Source organism: Hipposideros armiger, unplaced genomic scaffold (assembly GCF_001890085.2).
Source record: "Hipposideros armiger isolate ML-2016 unplaced genomic scaffold, ASM189008v1 scaffold_180, whole genome shotgun sequence".
NCBI lineage: Eukaryota > Metazoa > Chordata > Mammalia > Chiroptera > Hipposideridae > Hipposideros > Hipposideros armiger.
The window spans coordinates 1,279,749-1,301,314 of NW_017731530.1; the positions used below are offsets into that span (position 1 = coordinate 1,279,749).

The window sequence follows — 21,566 nt, forward strand, 5'->3', positions numbered from 1 at the left end:
TACTTAAAATTTTCAAAATTAGGGAAAAGAATAAGAGTCATAGAAAAGTAAAAAAAGAGAAGAGAAATAGGGTGAGACCAATCTTCTTTTCTCTTGATACCCATGATTAATACTTAAAACTAAAATAGTATATAACACCTCATCTTCTTCTATATAAACTGTAAGTTGTACAGTATGTAACTCTGAGGGGCTATCTTTTCAACTCTTAAAGCAAGAAGTAACAAAAAGCCACACGCGAGATTGTGTAAGAATGCCTTACAATGGGCTATCTTTCTATCTAAGGCTTCAGGTCACCACTGTTATTTGGAGCGCGCCCAATAAATAGATTTACTTACATTAAAAACAAATAGTAGGGGATACCATTAGAGCAGAATCATTAACAGTTAAATGGCAGGGATTTTCCAAGAGGTCTTGAGGACAAAGATCTTTCAGGGTAAGCCTAACTCTTCCCCTAACCCATCTGTCAGAATGCTGAGTAGCATGACTGCAGGAGGGAATTAATCTTTGAAGGAAAGAGGCACAGGTGTTTTCTTCCTGCTCTACAGAAATATCAGAATACTGAAGTATCTGCTGAGTACATGCAATAGAAATGACCCCAATGTTAAGTAGCACAGCAGTACTGAATGCTCATGCCTAATTCATCAGGTGTGCGGTGTCAGAAACAAGAGGTTCTGGGCTTAAAGCAACAGCAGAGCAAACATGCGGAAAAACCAATGGCCTAAAAGTTAGAAATTAGAATTGGAAGACAGAGAGATATTAGGGGCTGCTCAGAAAACTGAACAGGGGAAAGATACTTTTCTAATTTGAGTCATTAACCCAAGTGATATTAAAATAATTCCAAAGTCATATAAATTGACTTTTTTTCATGCATTTTATGAAAAGTAAAGGCCTGATTTCTCTGCTTTATACATTAGAAAGAGAGTACTCTATGTAGCTATTTTATATATGTTACTACAAGTGAAAACTCCCTATGTTTTTTCACTTAAGAAAGTTGAAACCTGTCAAACCCTATTTTGCAGAGGCCAGGGTCTGGTCGTGGAGCAATGCTGTCACCTTGTGACTGCTCCAGGCATGCAGCCATAGCACAAAGGGCCTGGGAGACAAATGAAAACAGTGAAAGGCTAGATCTGGCCCGGTATTAGGAAAACCTAATCTTTATAATTATCAACCTTTTTAATACAATAAGGCACAGAGAATTTCATAAATAATATTACTTTTAAAAGACGATCTTTCACAATGTAGCACCTGTGTCTGCTTAATCCAGGAAGAAACGTGTTAAAAAAAGAAAATAAAACAACAACAACAAAAATGATCTTTTCAGTCCTTAAACCAAGTTTGAAGATTTTCAAGTGTATTTCTGAAGAATTAGGTAAATTCAATGCTCCACAACCAATCAGATTCATACTGTATGCCCTCAGGTTCTTTATTATAATTTGTACTATTAACAGACAGTTGATATGAATGATGACAACCTCAGAGTTGCTGCCATGTTTCCCCCAAAATAAGACAGGTCTTATATTAATTTTTGCTCCAACAATCTACATTTATTCATTTATTCATGTATAAAAATCTACATTTATTCAAACAGTCATGTCTGGCTGATGATCTTAACCGGGGCTTATGTTTGGGGTAGGGCTTATATTACGAGCATCCTGAAAAATCATGCTAGGGCTTATTTTCTGGTTATGTCTTATTTTCGGGGAAATACTATATTGCTGATTGAATCTTAACAACATACTACACACTATACATTTTCTCAGCTGACCATCAAAAGGCTTCATTTTAAAGAAGAGGGAACAACTTAGAAGTATTAATTGACTAATGTCACCCAGTTGATAGCTGGCATGGCTGGAAACATAAATCAAAATCTACATGAAAATAAGTTCATATTCTACTATCTTCCAGAACATTTAAGAAATAACACCAAAAAATTACAGCTTTATGTAACTGCTTGGATCATCTTAAAAGAATTTTTACTTTTAGCAATACATTTGTTTTTCTAAGTTTTTCTTATAACCTACAGCAGTGGTTTTCTAACTGTATTTCACAAAATCATAGTGTTTCAAAGAAAATCATGGGTTCCACAGATGCTTGGCTGAAATTTTGCTTCAAATAGTGCTTTAAAACTTAAAAATTGGAATAGGAGTTAATCTGCACACTCAAATGTGCCATTTGTGTAACTAATATTTTGAAGACCATCAGAGTGACATCTTTGCCTCCTGCTTTGTTTTCATGCATATCTTAGAATCAAGTTTCTCTGGCCGTAATGTACATGTAGGAACTTCCTATAGTGTATCACTGATTAGAAAAACTACAGCTCCACATTGGTCTTTTGAAAGAATGCATGTCTGTTTACTGAAAACTGTGCAAGTGGATCTGTTTTCTTGATCTGATTGCTGGTTACACGGGTGTGTTCAGTATTTGAAAATTCATCAGGGTGCACTATTATAATATATGAAATAGGTATATTATACTTCCCTATGGGTGTGTTATACTGCAATAAAAAAGTGAAAGGAAAAAATAAAACTCAAGCAGATGTTTAGAGTTGACTAGTGATTTATCAATTCTAATGCTCTTTTTTTCCTAGTGTTTGGTTTAGTTGAGACTTGCAAAGCAAGCTGAATTTGCAACTATTTATATGAAAAAAATCAAGAATATTTTCATATTATACAACAAAAACAAAATATACAAACATGGGAAGTGATATGAGAATTTAACAAATATCTGTAACTTCTGATCAAAAATTTCAAGACCAGCATCGCTCTAACTTTATAATATTACTTACATTTATATTTGTATCAGTAAAGTACCATTTTTATCTATATAGAGAGTATTATGTAAGTTTTATTTGGAGATAAGGATTCCACTACTTTAAAAAAGTTTGAGAAGCCATTGTCCTAAAGACCTTTACAACTTATTAAAGTCTAGATGGTCCTAGGCATTTCAAAATTTGGGGTTGCGATCCAGCTTTTTCCTACATGAAGGAAACTACGGAAAAGCACAATAAGACCAAAGTTTCATTTCTCGTACACATGTCAAGTTTAACTGAATACTCTGCAGGGGGACAAAAAATTAGTTAATACTCACCTACAGTGCTATACTTTGTATCAATAGCATTCATTCATTTATTAATAAGTATTTATTTTAAAACACACTAAGTTGACTCGCATTGTTACCATTAGCAAGCTCAGATTGTTTAAGTTGTTAAATAAGATAAAAATGTGAGACGTAAAGTTTTATTGTCAATATAGTTATATATATAAATGAAGTCAAGTAGTCACAAAATATTACATATTTAGAGAATACTGAGTTCTTTAAACATCTGTACCTGTTCCTGTCATTTCAATATCATTCATTTCTGCCAGGGCCTTTGGCTGAGTTGTTGCTCTATCCTGCTCATCAAGGTTGACCTCTGTAACAGAGTCTAATGAATCAAGCAGCACCACTGGAACAATATAAAGGAAAACATATTAGCAAGGTAGAGGAATTTGTTTGGTTCCTTTAGGAAAATATTTTAATCCTATTCAATCTATAGAAAAACAAAGATAAATGTTTACATATAAAGAGCATATAATGATATATCTATAACAAGCATGATTTTCTTATGTATAAGACAGTAGGAGTATATCAGCATATGTATCTATGCTTATATACAGGTCCAATGTACATTTATATGGGGAGGCAAAGGGCCTGAGAAAAATAATCACAACAAAAAAATACTCATTTTCCCTCCAACTTTATTAAGGTATATGTGACAATTAAAAATTGTATATGTTTAAGATGTATAATTTGATAATTTGATATATGTATACATTGTGAAATATTCAAAATCAAGCAAATTAACATCCATCTCCTTGCATAGTTACCTTTTGTGTGCGTGGTGAAAACACTTGAGATCTCGCCTTAGCAAATTTGAAGTACAGGATACACTAATGTTGACTGTAGTCACATCGTTGCATACTAAATCTCCAAAACTTATCTAACCTGCATTAACTGAATCTTTGTACCCTCTAGCCAACATCTTCCCATATCCCACTCCCCCAGCCCCTCGTAACCATTACTCTACTCTGTTTCTGTGAGTCTGACATTTTTAGATTCCACATGTAAGTGAGATCAGGCAGTATCTGTCTTTCTGTGTCTGCCTCATTTCATTTAGTATAATGTCCTCCATGTTCATCTACATTATTGCAAATGACAGGATTTCCTTCAAGGATGAATTTTATATACATATGAAAGGCCTATATAGACACTACTTTTTCTTTATCCATTCACCTGTCGATGCCCATTTTGGTTGTATTCATGTCTTGGCCACTGTGAATAATGCTGAAATGAACATGGGTGTATAAATATCTCTTTCAGATATATATCCAGAAGTGGGATTGCTGGATAAGACAGTTCCACTTTTAGTTTTTCAGTAACCTCCAGTTTTCCATAATGGCTGTACCAGTTTACAATCCCACCAACAGTGCACAAGGGTTCCCTTTTTTCCACATCCTCTCCAGCATTTGTCATCTCATCTTTTTAATAATAGGCATCCTAATGGTGTGAGGTAAACACTGAGGTTTTGATTCACATTTCCCTGATGATTAGTGAAGTTGAGCACTTCTTCATTTTTCTGTTGGCCACTTGTAGGTCTTCTTTGGAAAAATGTCTATTAATTTCCTTTGTCCATTTTTAAAAATCGGTTTTTTTGTCATTGAGTTGTATTAATTCCTTGTATATTTTGAATATTAACCCCTTATCAGATATATATTTGTAAACATTTTGTCCCATTCCATAGTCTGTCTTTTCGTTTTGTTGGTGGTTTCCTTTGCTGTGCAGAAGATTTTAGTTTCCTAGTAACAAGCCAAAAAAAAAGTAAGTAGTCTCACTTGTTTATTTTTGCTTTTGCTGCCTGTGATTTTGGTGTCAAATCCAAAAAAATCACTGTCAAGTCTAATGTCAAGGAAAGTACCCATATTTTCTTCTAGTTTTACAGTTTCAGGTCTTATATTCAAGTTTGGAATCCATTTTAAATATCATTTAATAAGACTATCCTTTTCTGGGTATTCTTGGTGCCTTTGTCAAAATAAATTGACCACATATGCATAGGCTTATTTCTGGGCTCTCTATCCTGTTTCACTGATCTATGTGTCTGTTCTTAATGCTAATACCATACTGTTTTGATTACCATAGTTCTGGAACAGTTTGAAGTCAGGAGGTGTGATGCCTCCCGCTTTGTCCTTTCTCAAGATCGCGTTGGCTCTTTGGGATCTTTCATGGTTTCCTGTGAATTTTAGGATTGTTTGTTTCTATCTATGAAAAATGCCATTGAAATTGATAGGGCATGCACTAGATCTGTAGTTCATTTTGGGTAGTATGGACATTAAAACAATATTAATTCTTCTAATCCATGAACATGTAATATCATTCCATTTATTTGTGTTTGCTTCAATTTCTTTCCTTGGTGTTTTTTTTGGTTTTGATTTTGTTTTTTATTACTATGTACATCTCTTTTATCTCCTTGGTTAAATTCATTCCTAAGTATTTTATTCTTTTGGATGTTATATTAAATGTGATTGTTTTCTTTTCATGAGATAGCTTTGGTTTTGGTATCAGGGTGACCCTGGCCTCATAGAATGAGTTTGGAAGTATTCCTTCTTGTTCTGTATTTTGAAAGAGTTTAAGAAAAATTGTATTATGTCTTCTTTGAATGTTTGATAGAATTCACCCATGAAGCCATCCAGTCCTGGGCTTTAAAAAACAAATGTTCTTAAACATAACAGGAAGATAGGCATAAGGGACATGTTATTAAGACAAGTTGTGAAGTTTAATTCATTAGAGATATTAAAAAACAAAGACAGATAGAGATTTATTCAGAATTTAGGTACAATTCTGAACAACTTTTTACCAAATGAAATATATGAATACACATAATATTTACCATTAGCCAGCATGCCAGTTTTTTCTTCTTCCTAAATTAAAAGAGGAAAATAATCATATCTTTTGAAACCAAAGTTATATAAAATGACCGCAATGGAGAGTTAACAAAATTTGAAAACCAGTATTTTACTCCATTATGAAAAGACCAGGAAATGGTTCTTTCTAGGTTTCTTTATCACCCTCTTACCAATAATTCTACAAGACTAGAGGTTGTAGCTGTGAGAGAACTTCTAAAAGTCTCTTAAGAACCTTGGCAATTAAATAGTAATTAATTGAGGCCTTTATAAGACTTGTTTAAAGTATCTAGATGCCATCTGCTTATCTACTTTACTCAGAAAAAAAATTTTTTTTTTATCTCAAGGGTAACACGCATACTTCACATAAGACTCTTATTATTATAACATCACCAATCATTTTCCCCTTATTGTTAAAAAATTAATGATCAACTATAACTTGTACTCGTTGTTCCATCTACATTTTGAGACAAAAGTTTCAAAAAGGCAGGCCACCAAATGGTCATATAGTTGAAATTCATCAATATTATAGGTTCCCTTAGAGGAGGTTTTCTAATTAATGTCACCTATATTCTCCACTTGGAATAGGCAGTATTCAGGATTATCCTTTTGTAACAGAGCTTTATTTCCTTCCTATTTTGATCCTCACCCAGACAGACTCTCTCCTAGGCTTCCACATTTAGGCTGACACATTTTTATGCAGGCTATCTTTGCTTAATATACCACACTACAGTGCCTTTTACTGACCTATTTCTTTTTCATAAAGTATTATAACTGCAATAGTCCAAATACAAATCATATTAAATTTCTAAAGATACTCATCAGGTCTCATTAATCCTTTTGTATTTCTAAAATCATCTTGTTTGATACAGATACCCAACAACAAAGTACTAGGTAAGAATAAGATAATTTTCTTAGGAGTATTTATTAATACCTAAGTGTTCCTTACTTCTTTTTAGAGAGTTTATGGTTTCACACATGTTCAAAACATCTACTCCTAACATGCAGTCCCTGAAGAGACAGTGTCCAGATGAAGACCAATATAACAAATAGTAATTGTTCTACTATTATTAGATAGCTCAAGGATAAGTTCCATCAGGCAGGCAGTATGTTGTAGTACCCTTAACTAGTCTTGGTAAGAACTGAGAAACAAGATAATTAGAGTAGAGTATAGTAACACTGAATATGAAGAGAATTTAATTCATAATAAGTAAATCCCAGACAGTAATGTTACTACTAGCATAAATACTAAGGGAGGGGCATTTATTATTCACAGGGACAAGACCTACCAAAGAAAAGTGTAATTTACCTGCTTAAAATCAGATTTGAGATTTTAATTAAGTTTTCAATTCAATTTCTAAAGCTTAACTTAAGGAAATTATTTGCCATAAGAAATCCTTTAGAAAGTCATTAATTGCCATAATACTTAAGACTTATACTAAATTGACAGCCTGAGTTAAGAAAATGCCTGAGTATTAAAAGACCTATAATTTTGCAATGAACAAAACTATAGAGAACTCCATATTTAAAGCTCTTCAAATAACAACAACTAGTGATGAAAGAAGTTTCAAAATTGTCAAATATGTAATTGATGTATACCTGTTTGGGTGCATTTATTTTTTCTGATTTGGAATTTTCTTTGGAATTAGTCTCTTCAGCTTTAGTAGTTAAAGGTGCATCAATATCCTCATCTTCAAAATCATCACTGTAATTTTCTGAAGAAAATAATTTTAAAAAATACAAAGAACACATTGTCAAAAAAGCCAAATTCCAGGAAAAGACTGATTTCCAAAGGAAGAATTCTGCATAAAAATAATTTATTGAAATGTTAAAGATACTTTTAGAGAACAGATTTTTTTTTGCAAAGATTTAATAATTCAATTCATAAGAACGTCTTAGGCTTATTTCATTTTTTGTACTTTCAAATAGTTGTTAAGTTTTATATTTTTAATTTTTTATATTATTCACTGACCAAAAATGTCTAGCACTACCCAAAAGATTTTATATAATCTTTAAAACTTTAATATTTGTTTTTTTAAGACAAAAATCTCAAATTGCTTACTTATAAAAACGCAGCACTTTTGTGAAATCTTAGACACTCTTAAAAAGTTAGATTTTGCTCATTTTTAAGCTGATTTTTTGGGTCTCTGTAAGTATCGCTATTATAAGCCTGAAACAGTACTTATGAGAAGTCTGTCTCTGATACCTCCCTTAAGAAATACTGGCCCAATATGACCATCACCCAATCCTGGGCACTTCTCAGCTAAAGGCCCAAATTATATCTCAATGGCTTTGAGCAGAAGGGAAGGGTGTGTCCGTGTTAACATCATGCCGTCAGACTACTTATGGTGAAGATAGGGCAGGAACTATTTGGCCCGGATGTAGTCATCAAATTTTTAACTTGTTTACAGCCCTTACCAAGGATTGACTGAGATATATAGGCTGTAGATGGGGAATGACCTTTTCAGGGTAGAATCAATCATTCTAGAAAGAAAGGCAGTCTTATTTGCATTTCAAAAATTAGGTCACATTCAGAAACAGGAGGGCCTGATGGGAGAAAGGCTGCATGAAGTACTAGAGAGTCTGATTCTGGAAAGCTGTCCTTTAGTCTTCTTTTAGAATAGAGGGGACAACCTGAATGTAATTTTTTTTTTTGGAAGTTTGGGAGTAAACTTGAGAGGGCTTAGAAGTTAAACAGAGATGCTTCCAGTGAGATGTGCCTACAGAAATATCTCCATTTTAGTTCATAAGGAATATGACGTTGGGGCAGCATGGGTATTGTCGCCTAGGTAGATAAGCTAAGTTACTTAGTTAATATGTCAGTATCTATATTCAGAGGCTGAGAAGCTCACCTTTGTTTCTCCTCCATATGACAAAGAACACTGGGATTTTCTAAGTATCAGTAGACCCAATTAAATTCACAAAACAGTCATTGAGAAATTACCTTGTATTAGACATCATTCTAGGTTCTAGGACCAATATAAAAATGATTAAGATTCTAATATTCTAGGTGGGAATTATTGAATTTCAAGTAACCTAAGAGATTGGGTTTGCATAAGAAAAGATGATGAACAAGTAGAGAGGAGATATGGAAGGGTATGACAATGAACTTAGACAACTACTTGGGATTTAGGGACCACTTGAAACCAACGGAAGGGGATGTAATGTTTTTGTGACTGCCAACACGTAGTATAAGAAACAATGCAGGTAGTATACAGCATGATGCTTAAGAGCCTGACCAGGAGCCAGGAGGCTGGGTTTCACTATTTGGTTCTACTACTTTCAGCTACGGAACTGTCAGCAGTGGTACAATGATTATTTGAAAGTAGACTCTAATAAGATAAAGATGGATATTGTGAATCATAGGGCAACTAAGAAAAAAAATAGAGCAAAGAGGTATAACAAACCAAAAGAAAGAAAAAATGGAATGCTATAAATACTTATCCAAAAATTGTGGGACAAAAGCAATAAAAACAACAACAAGATGGAAAGATGAAAGATAAATGGCAAAACAATAAATTACCATTAAGATAAATATAGTTTTTGTAAAGGGTAGAAACACTTCAACTAAAAGTCAGAGACTGTCAGACTGGATAAAAAAGCAATTCTATCTATAAGAAAAACCATTTTGAATATAAAAGCACAGACATATTAAAAGTCAAAAGGTGTGAAAAGATATACCTCCCCAATCATTCTTTGGTGGTATCTGACTCAGCTCCACAGATTTCCAAGGTCCTAGAACAAACATCCTTTTCTCTGTCTCCCCAATTGGTCCACTGCCCACTCCAACAAATAAGATAGCAGTGCACTTTTTAACAATTTCTTGGTAGCTCAGATTGTAAGACAGGCAATTCACTCTACTTGTTCAAAGGACAATCTGATTTTCCTTTTAACTATTTTTCTCTTCAATGTCTTTATTAAAAGCTATATTATCTTTTCAAATATTGTAAATTTTAAAACCAATGAAATTACCTGCTAGTTCTTCATGCTTCAATTCATTCTCATGTTTATCTTCAGTTAGTTCTATATTGGCTTGATTACTGGAAAAATATTTACTTAATTTAGTGTTACATGTTAATAATACATTTCCATACAATCCTTTGTGTATATTTTTTAAAATCTCTAACATTCTGTATTGGGTTGTTGGAAAAGTCATGATGCATTTTTGCAATGAAAAACAGAAAAAAATATGTCATGACTTTTCTGACAACCCAATATTTCTTCTCAAAGCTAAAATTATGGGAGCTATAAGAACATTTGGAAAACAAAGGTTTCTTACAGCTTAACTGTAGTTGCAAAGGTAATACAAAGGAAACAAAAATCCCATATTTTTAAACTTCATACACATATACAATTTTGTACATAAATGTGTGCGTTTATGTCTCAGGATCCAGATATCTTTTCTACACTAAAGATTAGGAATTGACCACACGCTATGAGAACCAATGAAGTCTACATGGAGGCCAGAAATAAATGCCAGGGTCAGCATTTACATGCTCATAAGCAATGTAATCCTGAAATAGGAGCTGAATAGAAGCCTTAAATCAAGGAAAACTAAGCAAGGCTAAGAAGCTTGAGCAAGTTTGAATTACACTGGTTATATTAGTTCCCACACTGCTTTCTTTCAAACCCAGAAATCTGTTCTTCCTTTTTCAGTCCATCAACCCTATCTTTAGCAAGATCATTAGCAGATCCTCAAAATTATAAAACTATAATAAAAACAGCAGCAAACAATACTGCATATCTGATACTATGATGTAGTCTGACTAGTCAGTTTTGGAGCAGAAATATCAGTAGATAAGAATACTGTTAAGAAATCAGAGAAAAGTTAAGAAATATTGTAAAAGGGCAAAAACTTGTGACCGCCAAACCTGTGCATGCTTAATCTATGTTGTCACTGTTGGGAGAAGCATCCACTATGGGCCCCGAGTGTCTCTGCATGTTCCTGCTGGGTACGCCAAGAATGCACAGCCCCCTCTATCTTAGGTCATTTCTCAGGGCTGTTTGAAGTGAGCAACCTTGACAGATGAAGCAATGTCTCTGCCAACAGAGCAGGCTTGTTTCCACTTCACTATACAAGCAATAGATTCCCCATGCTCAGTGACCCTCTCCTGTAAAGCTACCCACCGCATGTGCAAACAGCCATCACGGACCTTTCGTTTGCCCCAATGGGTCTTGTGGGACATGGGGAACTGAGACAAACCTCACACTCCAGTACTGCTTTTGTTGTGAGAAATAAACTCCTTTGTTTCTGACTCAGGGATCTTGTGTCTATTGTCAGCATCCGTAGAACTGGCAGGCTAACTTGTGTAGCTTCCAAGTAGGGTAAAAATCTCAGACCCTACACAGTTCATGACAGTCACTATTTTGTCTACCATCTATAAGAAACTAGGCAACTCAAATAACCAGAGACTATGATTCTCCTGACCCTTCATATAATTAGTTTGCTGTTCTTAAAAATCTTAAAATTATAATCTTTCATTTATAACTTAAAAATTAAATGAAAAATGAAACTGAGAATATTAAACACACCAGGTTTCACAAAGGTCTTCAGAATGTCAAAGGTCTACCGTACTTACAGAGGACCAGCTCAGTAAGGATGGCTTTCCTCCTGGGATTTCCAGGATAAATGAGGTTTTCTGATAATCATTAGAGTGAAATATACACAAAGGTAGAACACAGACCAAACCTGTCTTTGCGCGCTGGTTCCCCCTTCCCTTTCTGTTCCTGTTCCCCCTGAGTTTATATTAGCTACCTGGATTCTCTTATTTGCCTTATCGGTGGAAAAATCACTTGATAAATTACTTTCCTAGTAAGGTCTTTTTGGTAATGGCTATTAGTCTCAATAGTATCTCAGGCATGAAATTTCAGATATCTGGAGGCAGAGTGGGCTCTCGAATACTAATCAATGTATTTCGTTCACATAAAAAAATAAATAAAATAAACCCTGACCAACATAATGAACAGAGAATGGAGTTAAAAATAAGATTTAACTTTTGCCTGTTATATTTACCCATTTAAGTCCATGTATATAACAGCCTTCCAAAAATAGAGAAAAACACAAAATCATTCAATGATTAGTTTGTATTGTATTTACATTACCTTTGTAAAGCTTTAAAATGTGTGGAGTCATTAGAATCCAATTCCTTATTTAATCTTGAATAATCAATGGAAGATGTTAAGCCTTTCTCAAGTCTGGCAAAAAACTGCTCTTTTTCCTCTTGTTCCTCTAATGTGTCCAATCCCAATCCGAGAACAGTATGATTGAGCTCAGAAACCACTATCTCTACATGGAAAGCACAAATACATTTTATTTGCATACAGAATTTCAATAAAATTTTAATGATGCATTTATTGATATTACATAGTAAAATTTAAAAAAATTAAAACATATTTTACTTAATCTTTCACCCACCAACATAGATTTATATTCATCATCAATATGCAAGGTAATAAAGCTCTAGAAGTGTGATTCTAAACTTTCTACAGAGATATTAAATCTATCTATGTGCTTCATAAGGAGGCTCCAACATAGTTGTGACGTAATGTTTGTGAAAATTCTGATTACAAGCATAGTATTAACCTGTCAACTCTTATGTCTCACATTTCTTACCATTTGTTTCTAAGCTGTCAAGACTTATGATAGAGGTTCCACTGCTCTTGAGAAATTGAATCCTTTCAGCAGATTCCTCTTCTATATCCCTAATAGGCTGAGAAGTCTTCTTTGTTTTCAAATAGCTGACATTTGTTCCAAGCAGTCCTAAGGATGGAGTTTAATACAGTTGGATATTTATGTTCAGAAAATTGTTTTACTACTATGCCAACACAGTAATACTATTATACTAATTTTGTGGATAGTTGCTACAAAATAAATCTAGTCTATTAAATAAAAATCCATCAGACCTAAAATTCACAAAAAAATATATAATTTTATTTGTTTGCAATATATCTTACTAAGTAGAATATTTCAAAATTTTGCATAATGAGGGTGACAAGAAACAAGATGAAAAAAAATTATTTTGAAGGACAGTACTTAATACAGGATACCATGCCACTTTAAAGAGTGTCTTCTGCCCTATGTGATGGAAGGGTATGACATAACTAGGTGAACTGGGAAAGGGAGACAATCCCAGTCAAAAGTAGAAAGGGTCAACAATGGGAGGGGCAGGCCACATCTGGGGATGCAAAAGGGCCAGTGAAGGTGGGTCTAGAGAGTGAGGTAAGTCCAGCTAGAAATCAGCCCAGAGCAGGAGTCAATGGTCACACCATGCTCATCCTCACAGGCCAGTGGTAGGGTTTGCTCTTTATTCCAAATGCAATAAAAACACTGAAAAAGTTATGCAATATAAAAATTTCTTTATCCTAAGAGTACATATTTGCTGTAAAAAAAACCAGGTATATGCAAAAAGTAAAAAATTATGTGATATAAACATTCAGACTAGTAAAATATCACTTTTGCTTAGAAGGACACCTTATGAAGAACTCACAAATTCTGACTTCAATTTCCTAATTAGTGTCCTTTTGGAAAGGCTTCAAGAACCTATTTTATGGCTTTGTGTGAATAATGATTTTATAGATCAAATTACTTCCACAGCTGCAGAAAATCAAGATGGAGACACTTCAGAGAATAAAGCGCATGCCAAGGCTGGGGTGCCGTGGCATGCCGTGTCTGTCCAGGGCCTCACTCTGGCTCCAAAGCTGGACTCAGGAATGGGACCCACACTAACCGAGCTCACAAGACACCGCTATAACTGAAACCAAGATCCAATTTAGTTATTTATAATGAAGAGTATAACCAGAAGGAGGATTAGATAGTTCACCCCCCAGGCAGAACATTTTATCCTTATGGTGATCGAAAGAGAAAACACAATTATAAGGCTGAAGTTGCTCAATGTTGATGCTGAATGGTCCTTTCTAAGATGGGTAATGTGTTCCTCTCCTTAGGAGGGTGTTCACTCCTCCCTCAAACACTTCTACACTTGATGGCAGGAATCATATCTTTTCTTTGTATACTCGTGCCCAGGACTCAGAGCATAACATGAACACCATAAAAGTAACATTGTCAAAGCTTGTTTCTTAAGTATCCTTCTTTGCTTCCTTTACCAATCAAATCCACTTCTGACTGATAATTTTTTAAAAAAATTATTAATACCTTTAGTCAGGTTACATTCAAGTGTTGGTCTAGGGCCTATTCTTTCCTTTTGGGGTGAGTGTGCACATTTCATCTCTGACTGGTTACTTTCTAGAAAAGAGACTGTAATGCTAATTAAGTCTCAAATCTTTGTCAAAAATTCCAAATAGTACTTCATCATATAACACCCTCTACAAGCACCAACGGAGGAAAGATCCTAAGAGAGAATTCTTCACATGCAAACTTTAGCATTGTTGCATGGTTGGGTGACTTATGAAAAAAACACACTGAATTTTTCAATAAGGCAATCCCTTATTGTACACTATTAAGAACAGAGAAGTGACTATCAAATCCACTCTAACATTCATTTGTTGAACACATTTATTATTTACTATTGAGGGTCAGGGGATACAAGGAAAAACAAGTGTTTTCTGCCCTCGCAAAGCTCAGTAGAGGTTACAACTATTAACATGACATGTAGCGCTAGTGTGCTGTTCTGACACGGAAACAAAGGAGAAGGTAATTATTTGTAATTACAAGGGAACTAGAAGAGTTAGGGAAGGACTGCATAAAGAGGTAATGCCAAGCTTCACTGGACAAGAAGGATGAGAGGCAAAGACATTGTAGTGGCAAGAAAGCATGAGCTAATGCTCAGAAGTATGGAACCAATGGCGTTGCCAGGAAATAGAGAATACATGAGTGTGGCTGGAGCACATGAGGCTAGAAAGGAGGGTTCCAGTCAGATTATGTAGAGCCTTAACTGTCAGATTAAGGAATTCAAGCTCAATTTTATAGGGAAAAACAAAAGCCATGGGTAAATTTTTCCCCTAGAGAAGAGACAGAAATCTCATTAGTTTATAAAATGAACCACAAACAGTGTGAATATAGGTACTTCATAGAAATAGTCTGGGGTTCCTTACAGATACAGCAGTATCATACATAGTACACCGAAGAAACACTCCAAAGTGTATTTTCCATTTGTAAAGATGTGACAAGGAATAGTTCTGCAAAATGTGTACACATGTGCCACACAGGATCAGTAATGAGTTCACCATTAATACAATAAATTGTATTTTTTACTACTGTTATTAACAGGCTGTAATACCAGTATCTATAAATTTGTTAAAATCTTCCCCATGCAATGATATATTGTCAGAATATTTTATTAAATCACCTTAAATCAATTTGCCATTAAACATGATAATATATAAATACACCTATATTATTCATCTTAATTTTAATAAATATAAATTATCTCAATGTAAAATAACGTAATAATGCAGAAACATAGATTCTTAATTATATTCTATACAATAAAGTGAAGTAACATGAAAATCAACTCAAACCTCAAAAATTCACACTATTAGTATTACTTTCTTTATATACCAGGGGACCAAAAAAAGATACATTATTTTAAGAGATGTTATCTATGTATTACTTTTCGAAGTTGAATTGAATTATGGTAGCAATGTGTAGTAGTATGACGTTCGTTCGCTAAAAAGACGGTGTTAATCAAATGAATGCTCGAGTCATTCATTGTATTACAATTTTAATACAGTTTTTTACTTTTTTAAAATGCGTATACATTGTTTTTGGCACCCTCTGTATTTATAGTACAGTAACAAAATCCAGAATTAAAAGTCTTTGACTGACCCCTTGTGGTCAAATAATTTGAAATGAAAAATCAGCAATATTTACCACCATCTTCAACGTCATCTTCAGTTATCCACCACGGCAGTGCATGTTTCTTTTTCACTTCTCTTTTAGGTTGTCCATGTGTTTTGTTTGAATTTTCAAAAGAATCATCTGAAAGCTGAATCAGATATAAGCTACTGAATTTTAAATTCGAAAATCCCAGCTTCATCATTAAAAATGTTTCTCTTAGTTTTCTCACAGTTCAGCAATATTATCGGCAACAATGTATAAATTCATATTCCTAAACATATGTGGCCAAAATAAAAATCAAGCATACATCTCTGAACATCAATTTCATACCCAGAATTAAACAAGTAAACTAACCAGGGAGAAAAACATCAAAGCTAACAACAGAGAAATAAAGAAAACTTGATCAAAAAACAATCAGAAAATTGTTATTTTTTTTAATCCTTACAACAATTCCACCTAGTAGGCGTTATTTTTCCTATTAGATAATGAAAGTGAGATTCTTTCTACTGTATCATACATCAGACTTCCTTTATGAACAAGAAGGTTAGTATAGTTTAAAATGTGACTCTCCTGAATGCTCTACAAGGCCTCTCTGTTTATATAAATACATATGATGTAGTATAACCCTCTAATTTATTCATTCAGCAAACACTTATTAAGCACCTATTAGACACTGCAGGTATATAGCAATGAATACATAGCCATCACGTCATAGACCATACATTCTTATAATGGGAGGCAGAAAACAGACCTACACAGGTAAAATAATGAATGGTGCTAAGTGTGACATAGAGAATTAAATACATGGTATACTAAGAAGCGACATGATGGTTACATTTTTCCTGGATAAACAGAACAAAAACCTCTCTGAGGCAGTGATATTTAACGTGAGATCCTCATCAGCCAGGTGAAGAATAGGGGGACAATATTATTGGCAGAGGGGACAGCTAGTGCAAAGCTCCTAATGTGACATGAACTTGGCACGTCTGGGAGAGAAAAAAGGCCACTGTAGCACAAGCAGATAAGAAGGAGGAGTGGTATACAGTGAGCTAGACATGAGCAAAATCATCCAGGGCTTTGTAAACCACAGGAAGCAGTTTGGACTTTTATTCTATATGTGATAGGAGGCCAATAGAGTATGTTTTACATAGGCGAGGGACAGAGTATGATTTATGTAACAGATCATGTTGGCTACAGAGTGGGGAAGAAATGCTGGGGCAGAACTTGGGAAGTGTTGCAGGAGCCCAGGTGAGATACTGGTGTCCTGACTAGGATGGTGGCAGTGAAAAGGGAGAGAACTAGAGCTTACAGAACTTGATGATGGACTGACTGTATCTTAGAGGTGAAACAGAATTGAAGGATGAGTTTCTTATGAGGCAAATTTACAATATCGCTTTTAAAAATATCAACTTACTTCTTTCATGAACTGTTCAAACTCTTCATCCAGTTCTTCTTTGAAATAGTGAGCCATACTCAATAATTTTTACTTCCCACAGTAGACATTCCCAAGTATTTACAACACTGGAAACACTAAATATCAAGAGATAATTAATAGACGTCTTTTGAGAGAATCCATATCACATCATGAAAACAACCAGACTCAAACTTCATTCATCTTACAATTTAGTATATATGCACAATTATGGACCAGTAAGCTGGACAAGATTCTTAATTCTTTCATAAAACTGATTTGGAAAAGCAGGTTTCACAGTTTACCTTGTACTTAGGATCCAGAAATAATTTTTTATTGTTAGCATCCAATTGTTAAAGGTTAGCCTCCACCCTTTTCCCTAAATCTATACATATTAGTGTGTGTGTGTTAAAATTTAACATCAAAAAAAGAAAACGGGTCCTCGCAAGGAATCTTTTAAAAATTATAAATTAGCAAATCCAAAAGACTGTTTTTTGTGTGTAAAGCCCAAGACAGAGTTTTTGCTGCCTTATTATTCAGCTACTTATTTATCAATCTACATTAATAGTATTGCAAAATAGAATGTTTCTAGATATGGGACGTTGCCAAATACAGACAAATGGAACCTATTAAGCCTCAAAAATCTACCTAAAATTAATGGAGTATACAAATCAATCAGAACTACGTTTCTTTTGGAGTGAGGGAAGCCCAACAAAAACGATGCAGGAGTGACTTGTAACGCAAAGCTCTCCCCGTCCCTCTAAAGAGATCAACTTCAGATCTGTCCCAGCTTCTGTAACTCCTGCAGGCAGCTCACCCCGCAGTTTCCTTTCGCTGAGGCGGGGAAGGGGGGAGGGACCCGCAGGACACTTGGCTCAGCCTGCGGATTAACACCTTCTCCTCCTCATTAGCATTGCTGATCAGTATAGGGCGTGTGCAGTTAAGGTCTGGGCCCCAAATTCTTATTCGAAGTCGGATCCCACCAAAAGGGTCCTCGGATTGGCTGGGTCTCCGCTCCAGCGGGTTCCGGAGTTGGCGGGAAGACAAAGACGCACTTGCAGTGGAGTCGGGGAGAAGGAAGGGAGTGACCCGTAACTAAAGCTCTGAGGAGCGGGTCTGAGAACAGTCTCTTCAAGCAAGTTGGAAGCAAGCATCCACGCCTCACCTACCTTGTTCTCCGAATTCCCGGCTTTGCCGGAAGATCTGCCAGGGGTCCATCAGTTGTCAGGGTAACACTTCAGCCGCTGGGCTTCTGAGTCACATGACCGCGGCTGGTCACGTGGCTCGTGGGCCCGGCGGGACAGTGGTTAGTATATTTTTACCTCAAAAAGCAAGGCAAAGGATGGAGTAGCCGAAGCTCAAGGTACTCTGGTGGGTAAGAGCCGTCGCTGCTGCACCAGTAGACACTCCACGGCTTTCTCTGCGCTCCGTGGAAAAGCGGATTCACGAACGGGTCACGACAACAGGAACACAGGCATGATGGGTGTTGTAGGCCCAGCCCATGGCTTCCTGGGAAATGTAGTTTAGCTCCCGTAGTTTATGTATTTCCGCACTTCTGATCCACTCTTCCTAATCTTCCCCACCCACCCTTATAGTTTCAACTCTCTGCTTTCCAAGCGGAAGTTTTGAAAACATTTAATTTATTAGATTTCCTCCACGTGCAAAATCCCATGTAGGCGTTGTGAGAGAAATTCAAAACTGTGAGAAAGAAAGAACTGTCAGGATAAGGGACTCTGTTCTACCATCTAGTGGACAAGAAATTAAAAATACATCCCAACTCGCTACACCTCCTTTCCCACACATTCTATAGTGTCATCTTACAATTACTTCCTTGGATTTTTACTTTATTTTACTTTTGCTATTTCGTCCTCAAAAAAAAGAACGCAAGTTGGAGTTTTAGAGGACAGCATTTAGGATAGGAAACGTAAAATGGACAGCAGTTGAAAGGATTGCTGCTGGCGACATAAGTTAAGGACCTCATCATCTCCAGCCTGAATTTTTAATTCAGCATGTGTTTATTGTGATACAAATGTATACATGCCAGGAGTTGTGCCCTATGATAAATATTTGAATAGAGATTTTTTAAAACTACTATTTATTGAGCATCTATCAAGTTGATAGGAACTTCACATGCATTATTTCACCTAATTCTTGCAATCTACAAATCAATTCAGTTTATATTTTGTTCGATGTAGGTACAAGATAATGATAGGATCCACTTCTATAGCCCAGTAGTTTCCTTTCCCACCCGTCTCTGCTAGAAAGCTTCTTGCAAATCAGGCTTCCTTCACATCAATTTACACATATGTATTAGTCTCAGATCTTCTTGACCTCAGCTTTTACTCTAGCCACAGCTGCTAGGACCACTTCCACTTAGGATTTGACAAACTTCACACAGGTGTAACTCAACTGTGTGCTTGTGGTGAGCCTGCATTGTAGACCTCTTTCTGATCCCTGGGGCTTCTCTGATCTCTCTGATCCTTGAGGGAATCCATTCAGTACTCAGTCCTTACAACTTGGAAGTGTGGGGATTTAACCTTTGTCATTCCATCCTTGATCAAAAGGAGTTGGAACTGATGAATAAATGATCCCCCCTTTCAACTCTGAGATGAACAGTATTGATACACATTTCTTAAGACTTCACAGAATATCCAGAACCAGTGTGATCCAGAACCAGTTGTCCACAGAAGTGGCCAACTTGATAATACATTCTTGTACTGGCTTTCCAGCCTTCTCTGTGTCATTCTCCTGTTCATCACTTTTGCTACTTGGTAACTCGTTCTCAAACAAATTGCTCTCATGCAGATCTATTTCTCATGTTCTGACTTCAGGGGAACTGTTGGGAAGAGAGCTAATATCAGGATTAGCCCTAGAATGCAGACCATTAGGATGGGATTTGGGAGCTGGACAACTCATCAGTCGGATAGCAATGAAGAACCCACTGCTAATGGAAAATGAGGTGGTGATAACCAGCGGCATGCAGCTACTAAGATTCTCATATGAGCTTGTTGAGCAGAGGTACAGGTAGAAGGTAAAGCATTGACTCACACTCTCATTGTTATATGAGATCATTTCCTGCAGCTACAAGAGAGTCTGTGGTGACAATCAGGCCCAGGATCAAATTATAAGGACAGCATAGCTTCAAAGGAGACTTTGCAGATCTTGTGATATTACAGAGTCTGCAATATTTTTTCAAGATGTTGATGTCCCCCTCGCCAGTGAATTCATTATTACCTGACTGAAGGGAATGTCCTATGAATCCTCCCGGGGAACAAAGTCAGTTGCTAGGCTCTGTGATATCACAAGGTGCTAGAGTCTGTAATATCACAAGAGCTGCAAAGTCTCCTTTAGGTATACTTAATTAGGGCCTTAGTAGAGAACAATGTAATCCTGAAATCTGGAATATGGGCATTTGGGTAAATGAGTGGGAATCACTCAGATTTCTCTGAACTCTCCACACTGGCAGAAGCAGCCCCATTCTCCGTGCTAAAGGAGAACACCCTCCTATTACCTGGAGATCCTGCAGAGACTTAGAGGCCCTTGTATGAGGAAGGCGACTCACAGGATGCTTGTCCTCCTAGATCCAGCCCTGCTACCACTCGTTGTCTCCATGCCAGTAACTGGCATCAGATTTCAGACACCTGAGCAGGGAAATATAGTTATTGCTTCAGGAGGAAACAATTTACAGTACTTGCAGGTCCCATATTATATACCAAAAGGAACAAGGGGAACAAGGTAGGGATGGATCTCAAGAGTGTTGAACTAGTAGGAGGAATAAAATAAGGCTGCATAGAGAAGAATTTATTGACATGAATTGGTATTCAATATCCCAGCAAGAGCACCTACAGCTGGTCCTAATATGCTACTGAGCTGTTTCCTTGAAGGCTGGATGTGATAATGGTCAATAGGAAAAATAGAGATGCTGAAATTGCTTTGGCATAGTATAAAGGAAGATGTCAGAAGGCTCATGGAAATAGGAATGTTAGAGTGGATTTGTTATGTGACATTTAGAATCTAGCACCTGAGTTTGTTTCCTGGGAGGATTCAAAGGACATTCCCCTCAGTCAGGTAATAATGAATTCACTGGTGAGGGAGACATCAACATCTTTGAAAAAATTTGGTGATGCCTATCCTCCACAGATTGGAGTTATTAAAAGTAGATGATGCTATGGAACTAGTAGTCTCCCTAGTATTAGTGGGGATATGGGATTTCTGAATGCAGAGCCCATGTAGCGATACTTACTATCTGAGATAAAATGGTTGTAATTATTGAAATGGGCAGAAGTTTGTAGTAGCAATCAGCCTGCCTTGACCTGCAGGAATCTGTGAAAATGGTTAATAAATCACAGCGTTTTGAGGGATGAGACAAATAGACAGCTGATTGGGTGATGATTACTTGGTGTGTGTGTGTGTGTGTGTGTGT

General features: G+C 36.0%; 1 protein-coding gene across 1 annotated transcript in view; it reads right to left on the minus strand.

The window, feature by feature from the left end:
• Window positions 1-18,585, minus strand: part of CEP162 (centrosomal protein 162) — an 81,223-nt gene extending 62,638 nt beyond the window's left edge. Inside the window, exons 1-9 of the mRNA XM_019652473.1 lie at window positions 18,313-18,585; window positions 17,147-17,262; window positions 15,766-15,880; window positions 12,550-12,696; window positions 12,039-12,222; window positions 9,909-9,976; window positions 7,536-7,651; window positions 5,924-5,954; window positions 3,329-3,445 (exon numbers count right to left, since the gene is read on the minus strand). Coding sequence (XP_019508018.1) covers window positions 3,329-3,445; window positions 5,924-5,954; window positions 7,536-7,651; window positions 9,909-9,976; window positions 12,039-12,222; window positions 12,550-12,696; window positions 15,766-15,880; window positions 17,147-17,203 — 835 coding nt within the window. The 5' untranslated portion in view covers window positions 17,204-17,262; window positions 18,313-18,585. The remainder of the gene's footprint in view (window positions 1-3,328; window positions 3,446-5,923; window positions 5,955-7,535; window positions 7,652-9,908; window positions 9,977-12,038; window positions 12,223-12,549; window positions 12,697-15,765; window positions 15,881-17,146; window positions 17,263-18,312) is intronic.
• Between the last annotated feature and the right edge of the window lie 2,981 nt (window positions 18,586-21,566).